The sequence below is a fragment of the Canis lupus genome, chromosome 16, assembly GCF_003254725.2.
Source record: "Canis lupus dingo isolate Sandy chromosome 16, ASM325472v2, whole genome shotgun sequence".
In the NCBI taxonomy this organism is placed as follows: domain Eukaryota; kingdom Metazoa; phylum Chordata; class Mammalia; order Carnivora; family Canidae; genus Canis; species Canis lupus.
This window is the reverse complement of record NC_064258.1, coordinates 48,101,249-48,121,363: the sequence shown is the minus strand read 5'-3', so window position 1 is coordinate 48,121,363 and position 20,115 is coordinate 48,101,249. Positions and strand designations below refer to the sequence as shown.

At 42.2% G+C, this 20,115-nt stretch overlaps 1 protein-coding gene across 5 annotated transcripts in view; it reads left to right on the top strand.

The window, feature by feature from the left end:
• The window catches only part of WWC2 (WW and C2 domain containing 2), a 211,753-nt gene that overhangs the window by 186,363 nt on the left and 5,275 nt on the right, over positions 1-20,115 (top strand). For all 5 annotated transcript variants that reach the window (XM_035700014.2, XM_035700012.2, XM_025471849.3 and 2 more), the window contains 2 exons: positions 309-401; positions 2,498-2,740. In XM_035700014.2, coding sequence (XP_035555907.2) covers positions 309-401; positions 2,498-2,740 — 336 coding nt within the window. The remainder of the gene's footprint in view (positions 1-308; positions 402-2,497; positions 2,741-20,115) is intronic.

Genomic DNA, 20,115 nt, shown 5'->3' with positions numbered 1-20,115 from the left:
TTAGCTTCAAATACAAAGGATAATTGTATTTCCAAGTATGTATCATCTCAGTGCATGAGTTCTGATAACTACCACCAAAAGGCAATTGTCGAAATTATGTAAGAAAACGTAATTGTTTAAGAAAAACATTGAACCGAGAAAAACTTGTTTGGGGAAGATTTTCTTAAAGAAAAAAAACTCATTACTACCTGCTTTATCTGATAAACTTCTCAGCGCTAAACCACTAGCACTCTGTTATGCAGTAATTTTCTTTTTCTTTCTTTCTTTCTTTTCTTTTTTTTTTTTTTTTTTTTATCCTTTGTTGCCAGCTGAATCGAAGTGACAGTGACAGTTCAACCCTGGCTAAAAAATCACTGTTTGTGAGAAACTCCACTGAACGGCGCAGTTTGAGAGTCAAAAGGGTATGTATTCCCTCGGCGACATCTCCCTGCCTCTGACCAATCCAGAATCACAAATTGTGAAGCATAAATAACCAGGACTGCTGAGCGTCATTGCTGTGTGCTCTTGGGCCACTGAATGAAGCCACTGTCATTCCAGAGAGACACAGCTGTTGTGTTAGTTACGGAGACAGAGAGATGGTGTGCTTGCAAGCAGAGATTCAGGGCTGGCTTGGATCCTCTGATCATTAAGCCAGGAAATTCACTTTGCAATATGGATGAAAAAGGGTTTTGCAGAGCGCACTGATGGCCCTGTGTCTCCACACTGCATCTGGCTCTCGAGCAAGAGTGTAGCACCTCGTACCTTTTCGGAGGGACAGATATTCTGGTAAAGGAGTACACAGTATTAGCTACTTAAAAGAATCTTACTTGGTTGAGTCTCTGACTTTTGATTTTGGCTCAGATCATGATCTCAGGGTTATGAGATCGAACCCATGTCAGGCTCAGTGCTGAACGCAGAGTCTGCTTCTCCCTCTCCCTCTACTCCAGCTCATACACATGCCTGCTCTCTCTCAAATGTATAAAATCTTCAGGAAAAAAATAAAAAGGAAGGAAGGAGCTCATCTGATTAGGAGAATCTAAAAGACTATGTGTAGGAGGTCCATGGGCAAACCCTCCACAGCCATGCTTCTTTCTCCACCCATGCCCCCACACAGAGCCACTTGTCAAACATTGGCCAGCATGCCGCTGCACATCGGAGTCCTCAGAAAGGCTGCATGTACATAACCCCTAGGAAGGATTTCTGGTTCTGAAAAGCAAGTAATACAGTCACCGAGAGTGTATCTAGGTGATTCTGCTGTGTACTAAGTTCATTAGAGCAGAGGTTGAGTAGAGGGAACCTGATAAGAATATTACAGAATGTTGGAGAATGTTACAGTGATATGTGTTGGGTGAGGAGGAGCCAGTACAAGCTTTCCAGCCCTGGGCAAGGCTCTGGAACAGGAAGGGGCCAGCAGGCCCTCCCCCCGCCATCTGTCATGAGCACCACTGTCGTCCAGATCATCAAGCCCGAGTTCTTCTCAAATTGGAGTCTCTGCTCTTGCATCAAATAGTACCAGTTTTTATTCGTAACCTTTTATTTTCCATTCCCCCTGCCAACAGCGTAGGCAAAAAATACTCCCCTTGTTCCCCTCTGCTTATGCAATCTTACCCAGCCTTGTTTGACTTCCTTTTGTCAAGCAAGCATGACCAGCCCTGAATCATCTCTCCTTTCCATGACTTCCCATGGCCCAGAAGGCACAGCTCCACTGCTCACTGCTGGAGGCCTTCAAGGTGAAGAAGTGAGGCTTCTCTCCCTGGGGTTTGGCCTGCCACCCTCCACCCACCTCCCCAGCAGACATTTATTAACATATACTCAATAATTGTTTCATAATAAATGGGTAAGATTGGCCCTGGGAAGAGCACCATGGTTCACTGATGAAAGTGATATCAGACCATGGGAAATCGAGGAAGGAGTTGGGATTTAGGCCTATCGATGAGAGGAGGGGCTCGGAATCTTAGCCGTGCTGACCAGCTGCGTTCTGGCCCACACCTATGGAAAGGACGGCTCAGGGGTAAGCTCTGGGGGTGCAGTCTTGTGTCCTGAAATGGACGAAGCATGAGTTTCTTGTATTTCTTTTTCACAGAGGGTGACTCTGTGCAGTAAGTTAGCCAGGTTAGGAGAGGCTGTACTAGGACATCAACTTAAATAAATCTCTGTGGTTTAAAACAATAAAAGTTTATTTCTCATTTATCTACTTGTTCATTGCAGGTTGGCTAGATGTGCATGTGTCTTCACTCAGGACTCCCCCTGATCGGGCCTCGGCCTCTGAATCTTTGCTGTCGTGCTAGTAGGGAACAGAAATTGCACATGGCACACTGGCTTTGAAAGGCCACTCCCTGGAAATGGTGCCCATCACTGCCCCTCACCTTTCATTGGCCAAAGCAAGTCACTTGGCCAGTTGGCACCTCACTTCAAGGGAGTGAAGAAATGCTTGCCATCCTGTGCCAGGGAGGACGGAGAGCAGAGTAATGAGCACGCACATAATAAGGGTGTCCCGTTGTGTTTTCTAACTCTGCAGACGGTGTGCCAGCCAGTCCTGAGAAGAACAGCACCAGAACGCCCAGTGCGCACATCTCTAGACCTAGAACTGGACCTTCAGGCGTCTCTCACCCGGCAGAGCCGCCTCAATGACGAGCTGCAGGCCCTCAGGGGCTTGAGGCAAAAGCTGGAGGAGCTGAAAGCTCAGGGAGAGACTGAACTGCCGCCGGGTGTGCTAGAAGATGAGAGATTCCAGAAGCTCCTGAAACAAGCTGAGAAACAGGTACTCTGGAACCCCACGGTCCCCCTGCAAAGAGCCAGGTCCTAAAGCCTGCCCTGTGGGAGGCCTCCCATTTTCAGCTCCGTTTGATGAAGTCTTCAGATCCTTTCCCTGGAACTCAGAGCACTGTTTTCTCATTGTCATAGGACTTTTTTATTTTTTAACCGAGGATATTGCTAAGAGAGTGGTCCTGCCAAGGGACAGATAGGAGGTCCTCCAGCCTGACCCCACCGGCCGTGAGGGAGAGTAGTGGTCTCTGTTTCTGCTCAGCAGCAACACAAGACTTGGCTAATCAGTCCAGCATAACTTTTAATATAAATGACAAATTTCATTTGACTTTTCTGGGTAGCTCTTTAAGATTCATTAACCACCTCAGTTGTAAATGCATTGTTAATTTTAATGCTTCTAAATTTTCTCTTTCTTTCTTTCAAAAAAGATCATGCTCCACATATTGGCATCATCCCCTTCCACCATACAAGTAACTATGCAAAATAAGATAAAATCACTGATTAAGGGATCCCTGGGTGGCGCAGCGGTTTGGCGCCTGCCTTTGGCCCAGGGCGCGATCCTGGAGACCCAGGATCGAATCCCACATCAGGCTCCCGGTGCATGGAGCCTGCTTCTCCCTCTGCCTGTGTCTCTGCCTCTCTCTCTCTCTCTCTGTGACTATCATAAATAAATAAAAATTAAAAAAAAAAAATTAAATCTTTAAAAAAAAAAAAATCACTGATTAAAAACTAGGGTATTTTTAAGGGAATATTTCCATTGGTCTGCCACCTATCTACAACCAAAATGTTCTAGAACCTGCATGTTTATCCAACTGGTTTATTCTCTGAAGTTTAGAATTCATATTTGGGTGTAAGAGAGTGTATCCACATCCATATGTAATAAACATATGGAATTTTCCACATAGCTGAAATATTACAAGTGCCAAAACATTCTCTTTCAACCATTTTGAATGGAAATCTGAAATAGACTAGAAACTTTCTTAAACTAATAGAAAATCTTGTCCATAATCTAAACTTCCCTTTTTGGGCCATACTTACTGTTTGGTCACTAATGTGTGGTACTGTAGGGAAACTGAGTCGTTTAATGGACTAGCACTACTGATCCTGGATGGAACTCAGAAACTTAATGAATGAATTTTAGGAATCAAACTGATCCCAATAATTTATAAAGAAAGTTTAAGCAACAAAACATATTACATATCAGTATTATGTCCTACCTGATAGAGAGAACCCTTGGCATATAATAGAACATCGGTAACTATCTATCTCTCTGTTGAGTGGGGAGTTGAGTTGTAGGCCAAATGTTTGGTACTGTAGTGACTACCAGAATAATTAGACACTGCCGTGCGGTCTAAGAACTTATGGGTTGATAAAGGAGATGAGCCAGATATACCAGGTCCTCAAGAGAAGTCACTTTCTAGTGAGATCAGGTTTCATGGAGGAAGTAGCAAAATGGTCTTGAAGGCGGGTAGTGGGACTTTCATCCACAGTGGGTGGAGAGGCCAGGGGCTGCTGGAACCTGCAATAGTCAATGTCCAGGGTAACTTCCGTCCATGGACATGAGCCCACAGAGAGCAGTGCCACAGTGTGGCCATCTGTTTGCACCATGGAAGACTGCACTGAAGGGTGAAATCCCAACTCATGTTTGTCACCTTGATAATAACCATTGCTTTCATTCTCTTGAGTCTTTCAATTCATCATTAACCATCATTTCAAATTCTTGGTTTGCTTTGACTAACATTAATGTAATGGAGAAGCATCACAATCTTTTTTTTTTTCATCATCACAATCTTTTCACCCTTACAGGTCAAAGGCTTTCAAGCTTGATTAGAGTTTTATAACTGTAGATTTATTTATTTATTTATTTATTTTTATTTTATGATAGTCACAGAGAGAGAGGCAGAGACATAGGCAGAGGGAGAAGCAGGCTCCATGCACCGGGAGCCCGATGTGGGATTTGATCCCGGGTCTCCAGGATCGCGCCCTGGGCCAAAGGCAGGCGCCAAACCTGCTGCGCCACCCAGGGATCCCATAACTGTAGATTTAAATAGAGCATTGCATCTTTGGGGTTTTTTGGTTGTTTATTTGTTTTTGATTCATCATGATCTGAAATTCTAGATCTTTGGATATCAATAATTGTAAAAACTTTGGGATTTTTTTTAACCTTATATCATATTGTTAAATTCATCCATGAACTGCTCATTATTCTACTTTTTTTTTTTTAAGATTTTTTAATTTATTCATGAGAGACACACACACACACAGAGAGAGAGGTAGAGACACAGGCAGAGGGAAAGGCAGGCTCCATGCAGGGAGCCGGGTCTCCAGGATAATGCCCTGGGCCGAAGGCAGCACTAAACTGCTGAGCCACCCAGGCTGCCCTATTCTACTTTGTTTTGACTGCTATCTTATCTCCAGTGTGTAGAGAGAAGCTCAGTAAAGCAAAAAGTTGGTTATTTGAAAAAAATTAAACAAAAATAAAGCTCTGGCAAGATCAATGAAGAGAAGATACATGTACAGAAAATTATAAAAGTAAAGAGGGATAGAATTATAGATAATTTTGAAATGTAAAAGATAATTGAATAATATCAAAGATACAGGCCCACAATTTGGACAAATATCTAGGAAAATAGAACAAAGGAGAATGGATGAAGGGGAAAAAAACATCAAAAATCCTATACCTCTTAAAGTGAAAGCAATGATTAAAAATCTATCCACAATGAAAATATAGGTCTAGATGTTCTGTTGGCAAGTTCTACAAACTTTCAAAGATTATCTCAATTTTATAAATTTCCAGACACCAGAAAAAGAGAGAACACTTCACAACTTGTTCTATGTGACCAACATCCCTAATACCAAAACTAGACAAAGATTTTACCAAAAGGAAAACTCACAGGCCAGTTTCATCCATAAGTATAGATGCAAAAATCCTAAACAAAATATTAGTAAATATCATCCAGCAATATATTTAAAAGATAATATATTTTGACCATGTTGAATTACACAAGGATGTTTTAGCATTAGAAAAATCTGTTAGTACAACGAATCCCCTCAGCAGATTAAGGAGAAAAATCATTTGATCAACTCAATAGACGCAGGAAAAATATTGATAAATGTCCATATTCATTCATGTTTAAAACTCTTGAGAAGTTAAGAAGAGATGACCTCTTTAACTTGATAGAGAATAACTGAAAGCAAATGCGATCCTAAGTAGACAAACATTGGAATCATTCCCTTTATAATCAGACACAGGCATTCAACACTCTTCTGTCCAACATTGTATTAGAAATTCTAACCGATGTAAGGCAGGGAAAAAGTAGAAGCAGAGAGATGGGAAAGGAGGAGATAACACGATCAGCACTGGCAAATACTATGACTGCATAATTAAAAATCCACAAGTTACTACAAAGAATAAGAGAGTTTAACAAGATGTGTAAGTTGAAGAATCATTTACAAAGTCCATTGAATTGCTACTCTACACCAGCCGGAAACAACTAGAAATTTTAAGTATGAAGATATGTTTTACCACAGTATCAAAGAAGATCAAGTATCAAGGAATAAATTTAACAAAAATTTATATTATGTTAAAGGAAAAACTTTTAATAACCTTATGAAGAGAGTAAAACAAAACAAGACACCTGAATTCATGAGGAAGTACATACTACATTCATGCAGAGCAGAGGCCTGCAAACTTTCCCTGTACCGACATGAGAAGAAATATTTTGGCCCGAAGGTTCTCATTCACTACCTCTAAACTCTGCCGTGTAGCACCAGAGCCACCACAGACAAGATATACACCAATGGTTGCCATGTGTTCTAAGAAAACTTTACAAAAACAGATGCAGGCCATAGTTTGCCAGCCCTGATCCAGAGGAAGAATTACTATCATGGAAATAGTCGATTCTTCTTAAAATGCACCACAGATTCGATGTCATTCCAAGCAGAATGCCTACATGGATCTTCATCGAAGTTGATGCCGTTAATGGAAAAAGGATAAAGCATAGCCAAGACACTTTTGGAGAAGAAAAACAGAGAGTGGGACTTGCCCTGCAAGAAATCAGGAGTTGTCAAGCTGGGAAAGTGGATAGATAGTAAATACGCGGTGGCGGAGCCAAGAGACCGATTGATGGCATGAAAGAAGGGCCCAGAGACAGACGCACGTGCGTGTAGAGCATTGCTGTGAGGAGGTCAGAGGGACTGTCAGTGAAGCTGGGAAAAAGATCATCTGTATGGGAAAAGATGGCATTGGATCCCTGCCTTACCCACAAAAATCAACTCCAAGTAGACTAAGGACTTAAATGTCAAAAACAAAAGTTGAAAACTCATAGTGAGAAATGTGAGGTGCAGCTTTTCATGTTTCAACTTTCGTATCTCTGTGTCCTCCCTACCTGGAGATCAGGCCGATTGGAGCAGAATTGATGAATCGTGAATGCTGTGATGGGAAGCCACTGAAGGTGTCTTAAGAGGAGGCTTCTCTGGGAAGCCTGTGGTGGAGTTGTGCATGCGACATTGGCCAGTCCACTTTCCAGAAATTATGAGAGGAGCTTGGGCAGGATCCAAGCTGTCTGATCCTGATGAAAAGCAGCAGGGCTGAAGCATCCTTTCAGGTGATCAAAGTATCGTAAATGCACTATTTCCTAAGTGGCCTTAGTCTTTGATTGCTTAGAACTCTTAAGACTTTTGCTGGTGTTAAGTAGATGATTGGAAGTATGCAAGTTTTTAGGGTGACTCTTGCTTTCCTTCCTCATTAAAGAAATCCTTAGTGCAAGTAGATGAAAACGGAGAGGTATAGAAGCCAACAAGCAAAGAGAGCTTCAGGGCTGACTCAGATGTGTTGCTGAGTCTCTAAAACCTGCGCTCAAGAAGAGTTGAGGTTTGATGCACACGTGTTCATTTTAATGTCCTTTAATGAGACAGTCGAGAATGCATGTCCTCAGCTGCAGAAAATTCTGGGAGGGCTTTCTTGGGGAACTTGAGCAGAACTGCACCATATAAAGGAGAAACACTTCTTTAAAGCAAGTCTTTCCTCTCCTGGGCACCTAGCAGGCAAACCTGTCAATACGCCAAGGGACCGACGAGGCCACCTTCCTGCTGCTTCTGTGTTACAGAACCTTACGGTGGATATTCCATCCCACTTTGGCAAAAGTCTCCCCTGCCTCATTAAAGCCTGCTGAACTTGCTTTGCCAGCTCTGATTTTATCCTGTTTTGAGTTTTGCTCGCCACTTGTCCGCCACTAGAATACACAGTTGCCTCTTGACCTGCTGGTGGATGAAAAAAATACAGCAGAGAGAGAGAGAGATGGGAAACGGTCGGTGGCCTCAGGGGAAGTTGGCCACCTGAGGCCGAGGCCCTGCCATCGAGGTCAGGCATGGTGTGGTGTGGGGATCTCAGTCCCAGCTATGCCTTTGGTGGCCCTGAGACCGAGTATCCCTGGAATACCAGGGCTCAGGGATATTATCAGGTCAAGCCTAGGGACTAAGGGAAGCACCGCTTCGTGCCTGAGCCTCAACAATCCTGAGACGGTGCTGATCCCAGCTCCCGTGTAATGTTCACGGTCACAATCTGGAAGATAAAGGCCGTGATAGGGAGAGAGGGGCCTGCTCACACTTCCCAGGCTGCCGAGGTCCCTGACTGCCCTTGGTTTTCGGGCCTATCATACATTTTCCCTGGCGGAAGTCATCATGGGAACGTTGGGCAGATTTTCCAGGCATAATACAAAGTTGAACTAAATTCCCTTGCGAGTGACCTCCCTGAAAACTGGGATAGCTGTCATTCGGGCAGCTGTTTATGTCACGTGGGCAGTGTTTCCCCCTCTCTTCTCCTAATTATTAGCATTTTGATTGTCCCCATTGTGAGTCACCATCTAAAAAGTGGCTGCAGTACCAGGTGCTGTCGTCTCCCGTGCTGACCTCAGAACCAGTGTCTCCTTGAAAGTGCTGCTGTAGCTATGGGAGGATTTCGCGTGCTTAAAACCCCAACACAACCCAACATGCTTCTGTACGAAGCCACGTGTAGTTGGCCTCGCCAGCCGAGTTAGCTTTCACACCACATTGGATGCATTTAGATGAGGCAGGAACGGGGCACTTGGCCCTTTTAGCCGCCTGGGCTTTTCCTGTCAGCAGCACGAATGCAAAGATTCGAGATCTCTGGAGTCTTGCCCTATGCAGAATGTAACCAGGTCTCGTTCTAGCTTTGGGAAGTGTCTTAAGAAGAGTGACACTTGAGAATTCTTTTTTTGTAAAATAGTAGTTTGTTTTTATATTAATTTGCAGTTGCTTAGTCATTAAATTGTACCTACTTATGCATGATTGTGGCCCCATAATAAACTACTGGTGATTATAATCATCCTTAACACAAGTTGCATTGATGATTATGCTTAGAAATTTAATTATATCTTAATAGAAGCTTTTCTGATTCGTCTATCTGATGAACTGGCACTTAGTTGGTTTCATAATCAGTTCGCACAGCAAGATACTGAGGGAAAAGAAGAGCTGAAAGAGAGTTGGCTTGTGATTGTGCGGAGTGTGGGATAAACACTCCCGTTGCACTGCATCACTAAGGGGGGGCAGCCCCAGGAACACAGCAGAGGCAAGTGGAGGAGGGAGGAGATGCCCCTAGGTGCTCCCTGCTTGCCGTAGGGCCACCCCACCCAGAAGCCATGAACACCTCATCTCACAGTCGTCCTCTGGGAGGAGGAGAGAATTGCTCTGCAGGGAGCCTGACGTGGGACTCAATCCCAGGACCCCAGGACCATGGCCTGAGCCAAAGGCAGACACTTAACTGACTGAGCCACCCAGGCACCCCTGGGGCACTATTAATAGCTCAGTACAAAGTCCTTTGTTAGAGAAGTTGATGCTCATATAGACAAACCCTGTATTTATGTGCACAATACAGGGCTGAGCTCTCTACCCGCCTGATGATATCTGGTGAAAAAGTCTTTGGTAGACGTTGGAGGTTCTCGATGAGGGTCTAAGTGTGAAGGAGGAGACTTTGCCAACCCTACTTTCTCATTGCCATTCCCCTTTCTTCCTGTCACAACTCCTTCCTTTCTAGTCTAATAAACAAAATCAAGACAAATCAGTCTTGGGACTCCTGGATGGCTGAGTCGGTGAAGTGTCTGCCTTCATCTCAGATCATGGTCCGGGGTCCTGGGATCGAGTCCCTCTGCGTGGAGTCTGCTTTTCCCTCTGCCAGCCGTTCCCCCTATTGTGCTCCCTCTCTCTGACAAATAAATAAAATCTTTAAAAAAAAAGAAAAAAAGATCAGCCTTATAAAATGCCATAAAAATGTGCATGTCTGCAGCTTCTGTTTTTCCTGTGCTCAAATAGGATTTTACATACATATCTACAAAATAAGAGGCTTGGATTAGATGACCTCTCAAGATCTCTTCCAGTTGCAAAATCCGTGATCTGTTTGAGGTTGAATCTAATATGTTTTTAGTATAAGATACAGAGAAATGTGTGGAACTTGAAAGCTGCGTGGCCCAGAAGCCAAACTGTTAGGGCACCTGCAATACTTTGAGGATTCTGAAGTCCAAGGTGATGTGATTCCTTGAAGCTTTTCTATATAAAAGTGTCCGTCCACAGTTGGGTCTTACACAGGTCACTAGAGCAGCGCTTGTACCAAACTGTAGGAAGCTGCGCTAAGCCCGCTGTCCCTGCGTCTTTTCTTCCTTCTACCTAAAGTCAGTTGTTGTGTCAAGCAACAGGGAAGATGGAGCCCTCAAAGCCAGGTGCATTCATATCCTCGTAAAACTATCTGATTCCTGAGTACAGATGGGGCCTTTTCTTTGTGTTTACCCACTCTGTATTGTGACCATTTGAGCTGTGTACTTTGTTTCCTCACCACTAAAGTTTGGAATAGCTTTGTCTGCGAAAATACAGATTATTTCAATTGTGTTCCTTTCATCAGGGCCACAAAAGCTGGTGCCCACTATTAACTCTCCTGCTTGCTCCTCATTTCCGCATCCACTTCTTTGCATACATGCGGACACTCCAGCACACATGCAGGCATGCTGCCCTTTGATTCCCACTATTTCCCTGAAGTAGTGGGGATTTGTGAGATTTTCAGCAGCACGGTCATAAAATGCCTAACGGTGAGCAAAAGAGCCTGCCAATCGCCATAAAAACACAGCTCCCAGTAAAGCAGGTCATTGAAGGCAGCAGCAGATCCTGGATTCGCCTCCCTTGTCAGGAAAGCTGTCAGGTCTCAGGGTCGCACTCCATAACCTTCCTTCTTTGTGGTCAAAGGTCTGTTTTGTAGCTCAGAATAAAAACCAAATCAGAGTTAGTGGCTACGTGTATCATACAACCCCTCAGGAAGCCGAGTGAGAAACATAGGACCATAAATTCAGGTCGGATCGTGTCCCTTATTCCGTTAGGCTTCTCAACGTGGCTGTAAGTAAATCGTTGGACCTTTCTGCAGGTCAGGCTCCCATCGCATAAACTAAAGGTTAATCACACTCTTCTGGAATCTGGGGCATTAAGAAGTGGCTTCCAACCCTGTGAACTGGGCAGCTGATCACGACTTGCTGGGCGAGAAGGGGAGAGAGGTGCTGAGGAAGGGTCAGTACTTTTCCAAAGGAGCCTCATGTTGCTTACAAAGCAGAAATTTCTTTTTCTTCCTCAGACTGTTCCCCTGTCAAAACGCTGAAGTTCTGTGATGCTTGCTTTTCTTAAAGCTTAAAATAATACAGATGTTAACATTTTTTAAAGCTAGAATCTGCAAAAAAAATTAGGTGTCAAAGATCCTAATACACCTCATTCAGCGAAAGAAATCTTGGTGATTACAGTAGACGTATTCAGCATTGAAATTCCACTGCCTGAAAGTTGGCTACTCTTGATGATTAACAGCTGACAAAAATTTTATGATGTATTTTGTCACCCAGATTTTGAGAGAAAGATACAGATGTAGGTACAGGTTATAAACACCTAGACAAATGTAATTTTCAACGAAGTGTACTCTTAATCAGCAGTGAAAGGAATATGTTCCACGGCCAGCCTTCTGTTGCACAGAACAAAACCAGATTTCCCAGTGATTTTGCAGTGCCCGCAAATACGCTGTGAAGGCAGCAGCCATCAGGCTACTTAGAGGGACCGTCCTACAAATGCTCTTCCGCAGAGGGTACAACAGACCCCCACAGTTCCCACCCTGTGGAAGGTGACCGAAGACAGGACAGGACTGGAGGCAGGGAAGTGGGGAGCTCATGTAATTCTGATCTGATAAAGGACATCTTGGGGAAAACTGGCCCAGATTTTCTTACCTGAGCATATTCAGCATGAACCTTCGTTCCTCTGGCCTTTCCCGACCTGTCCATTATTTAAGTCGATAGCAGATGACTCTTTTCAGATTGGTTTATTCGTGTTCTGTGTTACCAAGAATTAGCAGGGCAGCAACACTTGTATCTGCTTCCCGGTTTACCAGTTTGATAGACCATCGCGGGAGAAGTCATTTGTTTGTGTTTACCAAGTCAATGGTTCCTTCTCTGGGACCTAATGGAAAATTAATCCATTTGCTAAAGAAAAGACTTCACAAAGTAACTGAAAGATCCCACTTGTTCCCTTTGAATTCGAATTATATCCATTCAGAAGCTCCCAGTGACAGCAAGAGTATCTCATCAATTGCAAAGTCATCAAGAGAGGATTATTACTTAGCAAATAAAGGCCCCTTTTCCCAACAAAATCTTTCAAAGCAGGGAGAGGAAAGTGGGGCAGTAAAAAATAATCTGGGAAAAGGGATCCTTTGTGGTGAAGAAAATCAGAAGTTAACTTGCAGGGGATTATGATTAGCGAAGTACGAAGAATGCCTTTCTGCAGCATATTTAGCTTTCCATAAGGTGGTGTGAGTGTGATTGATTCTTCTTAAGTACGTGCTGAATAAGTAAAATTTTTACAAATCTCATTTTTCCTAAAAGTGCCACAGCATTTTTGTTTTCAAATTTACAATGAGTTAGTACACTTTTCGCTTTGAGAATATTGTAAAATTTAAAAGATTTTCTTTAGTTAAAAAATTAACATATGCTTACTATAACAAATCTAAATAATACAGAACTATATCAAGCAAAAAACCTCCTTGCCTCCTTGAAGTCCTATTCCCCTTGGTATTTGCCCTTTGCCAGCTCTCTTTTACTCTTTGATTTAAAAAAAAAAAATTTTTTTTTAAAGATTTTATTTATCCATGGGAGAGACAGAGAGAGGCAGAGACACAGGCAGAGGGAGAAGCAGGCTCCCCACAGGGAGCCCATGCAGGACTCAATCCAGGACCCTGGGATCACGCCCTGGGCCGAAGGCAGATGCTCAACCCGTCAGCCACCCAGGCCCCCCCCCCCCCGCCAGCTCTCTCTTATGCCAAGTATGCATGTTAGTGTTATTTGGAAGGGTTACCCAGCAATAGAGTCATAAAGACAAACCATCACAAAACTTGTTTTTTTTTTCCCCCACTTAATTCTGTGCTCTTACATGAAGAAAACTTCTTCAACATTAGTAATATTGCTGTAATTCATTCTTTTGAAGGCATCCGCCTGTGTAGATATATTGTAATTGTTTCTTTATTCTAATGACAATTTCCTGAATTTTCAGTCATGGACAATGTGGAAGTGAGCCTTTCTGTGCATTCTGGGACACTGTTATGGATTCAATAGTGTTTCCAAAGCATGAATACGCACTAGTGGAGTTGCCAGCGCTGTCAGTTTGGCTGTGAACCGCAGGAAAGGTCTTGTCCCTGTCATGTCTTATAAGGCTGAACCTTGTTCTTTCACTTCCTGGTCTGACTGAGCCTGAAACAGTGGGTGCATATGGAAAGACAAGATCCTTATAATCCCCTTTTTGCTGGCACCAGTCTTATCTCCTAACTAAGTTTATAACCACCTAAGTGAATAACAGAAGGACTTGGCTTTTTTTAGTCCAGAAGGATCTCACTGATGGGATTTTCCAGTGAATTTAGATTGTAGGCCTCAGGCTACCACCCTTGGCAAAGCTGTTTTTTCTTCCCTCTCTCTGTGCCAATTCTGACTTCTGGCCTGAGTTGATCTCTCTCTTGTAAGACTTTGCTCTAAGCTACAAATAATGACGTTCTAAATTCTCCCAACCACTTCCTTTATAGCTCCAACTGCCACCAAAATGACCAGTGGCCTCCAGTAACCAGGACCATGTTTCATATTGTGTTATTAGAGCATAACACTGGGGAGGCCATGGAGAGAGAGGCTGACCGGTGCTGGGGTGGGGCGGGGGGCACACCCAAATGAGCTGAGTCTCCCCGGCCCCTAGCTTCCCTCCCCCAACACTCAGAACCCCCGCCCCCCGCCCTTGGGAGCAGATGTGACTCCAGACACTTCCTCCTGGGCAATAGTAGCACAGTCCTCTTGGCTTTGGAGTCTCAGGCATTGGGACATACACTCTGCTGTCCCTCAGACTGCCAGCCCCTTAAATGTTCACAGTCTGGTAGGTAAGGATGGTATCATTTTGCTGAGACATGTTTGTTTGCCATTTGTGTTTATTCTGTGAAATGCCTACTCATACCCAGTGCCCTTTTTTCGTAATGTCATATTTTTTTCCTTGCAAGGCCTCTTGATACACCAGTCTGTTATTTGAGTTACAGATGGTTTTGTTTGTTCTGTCCTTTGGCTTTTGAACACCTTTCAAGTTATAAAAGGTCAGGTGCTTGCTTGAATCTGAATCTGAATCTATCAGTCTTTATTTTCTGGTCTTCTGAGGAGTGTGGTTGGTGGTCAGTAACCATTGGAAAAAACCAAAGGCTGTTCTAAATCTTTTGAGAGTTCCTGAAGCACATTAATCTTAAAAAGATTGTCATCCAAAACCCTGATCTTCCCATAGACCCTCATGCATTCAGCCTGTGTTCTCTGCACGCCCACCAAGTGCAGGTGTGGGGGGCTCCAGGGGTCCTGACACTGAGGAGGGCAGGCAAGGTCCTACCCTTAAGCCACTGTGTAAAGTGAGGCAGGGCGAGGGGGGCTTGAAAGGAATCTCCAATTCCTGTGCTGCCCATAGGTTTCATTGTGAAAGTGTGGCTGATACTTAGTACATGTGCCAAAAAGAACTCGAGACAGGTTTGAAGAAACCGTGACAGTGGTTTCTGCTGGAGTAAGAGCAGCAGTATGGGTACATGACAGCACCAATAGCTCCCCAGAGCATGCTTAGCTGCCTCAGTTTCCCCCAGCACCCTGGGAAGAATTACGAGGGAAAGTGAAAAGAGAAGTTAGCCTGTATCGCCACCAAAAAATTCTGTTTAGAATTCTTTTCTTAAAGCCACTCCAAACAAATGCCAAAAGCCAGTTCCCGTATTTATAAAATCTCATGCTTTCCCAAAACTCAGAGTAACTTAGATTTCTATTTCTGTCAGGTGGAAAGATCTACTGTGTTTAAGTATGCATTGACAAGATGGTTTCTAAATGACATTTCCCTGTATCAAGTATGTATGTAGTGGGAAGTCTCCAGCCATTTTACTTAATAACATTCATTTTATAATGCAACATCCAAGCAACATTTGCAAATAGAGGCAGTTTTCAAAAACAAACCACTGACTTAAAGATCTTTATTGTACACTTGAACTTCTATAAATTATGTTAAACAGATGCAGTCCCTGCCCTTCTGAAGCTTATGGACCCCTGTAATCAGCTCAGACCCCAAGATGAACCATGAGCCAAAACCCTAAATTAATAACCAAGCAGCCTCTTAGCTTTATGGGCAAGTGGGAGTCAGTGCCTTTGTAGAGGTCAGCATCCACATAATGGATAAGTCACATAATTTCCAAATATGAAGGGAAGAGGAGTAACAAGTAGCACATTTATACCTAAGCCTCATTTCCAATTTCACAGTTTACTTATGTAGCTAAGGAATTACCTTTTAGTTGATGTGTTTTTAAGCTCTAAGTCAAATTAAACAAAATTGTGATTATTTTCTCTCTGATAGTGGGTAATATAAATGCAGAATTCTTTTTCTTAAAGATTTTATTTAAGATTTTATTCATGAGAGACACAGAGAGGCGGAGACATAGGCAGAGGGAGAAACAGACTCCCTGCTGAGTAGGGAGCCCGATGTGGGACTCAATCCCAGGACCCTGGAATCACAACCTGAGCCAAAGGCACACGCTTAACCACTGAGCCACCCAGGTACCCCTAAATGCAGAATTCTATATAGACATAGATGCATGCAGATAAACTCTTACTGTAGATAGTTTTCGAAATACACAGGACATACCTGCTTTTATCCCCTCTAAGTCTAATGTAACCAAATGTACATTTATAGACATTTAAATGCTAACTCCCTGTGAATGAATATTGCAGCATGGAAATAATTTAAATATGTGATTCCAGAAGGTTAATTAAATAATTATTCTATAACTATTAAAGGATGTTATTAAACTATTAAAAAGGGGCTTCCATTTCCTGGTCTGGCCTCTAAGGAAATAACTACTCTGCCCTAACAACAAGGAAAGGAGATAAACAAACTGAAAAATCAACAACTCTTCTTAGATCTGTCAGGAAAATGAGGTCATGGGGCAGAACATTGCCCCCAACATTAGAGAGACTGGCAGCCTAGAAAATAACAACTCAGCAGAGCAGAAACTCCAGGGCAATCAGTACTGGGGTAGGAGAACCAAAACTATAATTGATGGATCCTGCAGGCTCCATGTAGACAAGCCTAAGAGTTAAAAACTCCAGGGAAGCCCCCACACTTCTGTGAATTCCCATCTAGGAGCTCTACTAGATCCTCTTAGTGAATATCAGGAAAGAAAATCTCCTGTGCTTCCAGGAGGGGAGGGAAAAGTGATCATTCTGAAATATGCCAGAGCATTCTGTTAACAGACCTGCCCTCAGGAGCAACTGTTTTACTAGAGTCTAACCTACAAAGGTTTTATGAGAACCTAACCAACTTGGAGGAAGATAAATACGCCAGCCCCCCTGTCTCATCTAAGGGCTGTGGTGGGACTGAGAAGTATTTGCAAAGTTCTCAGCTGGGGGCTCAAGCTCCCCAAAAGACAGACCTAATCATAAAACTGCAGAAGACATCCCCCACACCTCTGCTTCATTACTAAAAACCAACTTACAGAGTTCTATTCACCCGGCACATTATGTCTATCTGGCCTTCAATATAAAATCACCAGGCATACTGAAAGGGCAAAAAAGCCTAGTGTGAAGAGACAGAAAAAGCATTAGAACCAGACTTAGACGTGGCAGGGATGTTAGAAATAGGAGACCAGGAATTTAAAACAACTATGATTAATGCACTAAGGGATCTAATAGGAAAAAGTGGGCAGCATACAAGAATAGATGGTTAGTATAAGCTAAAAGAAAAGGAAATTCTAAGAAAAAGTCAGAAAGATATATTAGAGATATCTAATAAAACACTAAAAAAATGAATACCTTTGATGAGCTTGTTAGCAGATAGCAGACTAAATATGGCTGAAGAAATTTCTGAGCTTGATGAAATGTCAGTAGAAACTTTCAAAGCAAAAGAAGAAAAAAGACTGAGGGGGGGAAGAAGAAAAGAATCGCTAAGAACTGGGAAAACTACAAAGGTGTAACTTAATGTGCAATGGGAACACCAGCACAAGAAAGAGAAAACAGAAGAAATATTTAGAGCAATCATGATCGAATGGTTCTCCAAATTAGTGTCCGACACGCAACTACATATCCAGAAAGCTCAGAGAACACCAAGCATGATAAATGCAACAAAACAAAACACACACACACACACACAACCCTATATGTAGGCATATCACATTCAAAGTGCAAAAAATCAGAAATACAGAAAAAATCTTGCAAGAGGCCAAAGTGAAAGAAGACTTAACTTCTACAGGACCAAAGATAGGAATTACATCTGACTTCTAAGCCATGCAAGCAAGGAGAGTGGAGAGAAGTGTTTAAGATATCAAGAGGAAAAACAAATCACCAACTGAGAATTCTATATCCTACAAAATTATCCTTCAGGACTGAAGGAGAAGTACTTTCTCAGACAAATCAAAGTTGAGAAAACTTTTGTCAGTAGACCTGCCTACCAAGAAATGCTAGCAGAAGCTCTTCAGAGAGTAGGAAAATTGTATAGGCCAGAAACTCGGATCTGCATAAAGAAAGGAAGAGCATTGAAGAAGGAATTAGTGACAGTAAAGTTAAAGCTTTTATTTTTCTTATTCTTAATTAATCTAGCATAACAGTTCAGAATAATAATAGCAACAATGCATCTGACATATATATGCTGTGTGTAAGTGAAATGAATGACAGGAATGATAGAAGGGACAAAAGGGAGCTATTAGGAATATTTTATTATATGGTACTCTACCCATAAAGTACTGTGGTGGTTTGCATATTGCAAAATATTGGACGACCACTTAAAAAATGTTTAAAAAAGAATTTTAATTGATATGCTCAGAAAGGAGAGAGAATAAATATAGAATATGCTCAATTAAAACCAGAAGAGGCAGAAAAAGAGTAGAAGGCAAAAACAAAGAAGGACAATGGCAAGAAAACAATAATAAATATGGTAGATATCAATCCAGCCATATCAAAAGTCACCTTATTTTTTTTTAAATTTGTTTTTGAGTAATCTCTGTACCCAATGTGGGGCTTGAACTCAATGCTGAGATCAAGAGTCATATGCCCTACTGATTAAGCCAGTCATGTACCTCACTTTAAACATTAATGATCCAAATTTGCCAATTCAAAGAGATTGTCAGAGTTGAATAAATGGCAAGACCTGACTATATGTTGTCTATAAGAAACCCATTTTACATAGAGAACACATAGAGACTAAAAGTAGAGGGGTAGAGAAAAATACACCATGCTAATGCTAATCAAAACAAAGTAGGAGTAGTTATGTTAACAGAGCACACAGTTGTCCAATATACAGTAGGACAGTTCATAATTATAAAAGAGTCAGTTTTCCAAGAAGAGATAACAATCCTTAGTGTGTATGCACCTAACAACATGGCATCAAAATATGTAAGGCAAAAACTGATACATCTGCAAGGAGAAATCGGTAGGTCCACTCTTAACACTTGGGAGACTCCAGTGCCCCTTTATCAGAAATGGACAGATCCCAAAGGCAGAAAATCAGCAAGGACGGAGTTGAACCTAACCACACTGTTAATTAACTAGTTATAATTTACTTCCATAGACTACTTCATCCAACAGCAGCAGAATTCACATTCTCCTCGGGTTCACATGGAACTTGCACCAAGAGAGACCATCTTTGTGCCTTAAGTACAATTTAAAAATGTAAAACAATACAAATCATACAGTGTTTACTCTCAGACCACAATGGAATAAAACTAGAAATCTGTAACAGAAAGATAGCTGGAAAATCCCAAAGTTCTTGGAGACCATACAACACATTTTCAAATAACACATGGGTCAGAAATAGGAATCTCAAGAGAAAATATATTTTGAACTAAATGAAAATGAGAAGCCAATTTAACTGTGGGATGCAGCAAAAGCGGTGCTTAGAGGGAAATTTATAGTCAGTGAATGTATATACAGGAAAAGAAGAAAGACTTAGTCAATAATCTAAGCTTCTGCCTTAGGAAACTAGAAAGAGTAAATTAAATCCAAAGCAATCAGAAGAAAAGAAATAAAAATTAGAGTAGAAATCAAGGCTGCAAGATACAAGGTTAATAAATAAAGACAATTGCTTTCTATATTTTGTAGGGACAAGTGGAATTTGAATTTAAAGCGCCATACAATTAGCACCCCCCAAAATGAAATAGTTAAATATCTAACCAAATAAGTGTAAGATCTAAATGAGGAAAGACACAAAACCTGATGAATGAAATCAAAGGACTAAACAAATGTCCATGTTCATGGATAGGAAGACTTAGTATTGTCAAGATGTTAGTTCTCCCCAGGCGCCTGGGGGGCTCAGTCGGTTAAGCATCCAACTCTTGATCTCAACTCAGGTCTTGATCTCAAGGTGGTGAGTTTAAGCATAGCTCCCTGGGCATAGAGCCTACTTAAAAGAAAAAGGATGTTAGTTCTTCCCAAACTGACCTATACATTTAATACAATCCCAGTCAAAACCCCAGCAAACTATTTCGTGGATAGAGACAAACTGGTTCCGAAGTTTATACAGAGAGACAAAAGGCACGTGATGGCCAACACGGTATCGAAGGAGACAAAGTTGGAGGACTGACACGACCCTACCCAACAAATGAGAAGATGCTGCACATCCTATGTATTTAGGGAACTGCAAATTTAAACAACCATGAGATACCACCACACATCTACTGGGACGGCCAAACTCCAAAACACTGACACTTCACTGCCACCAAATGCTGGCAAATCCATGGCAGAGCAGGAGCTCTTGTTCATTGCTGGCAGGAATCCCACATAGTACCGCAGTTTTGGAGATGGTGTGGCT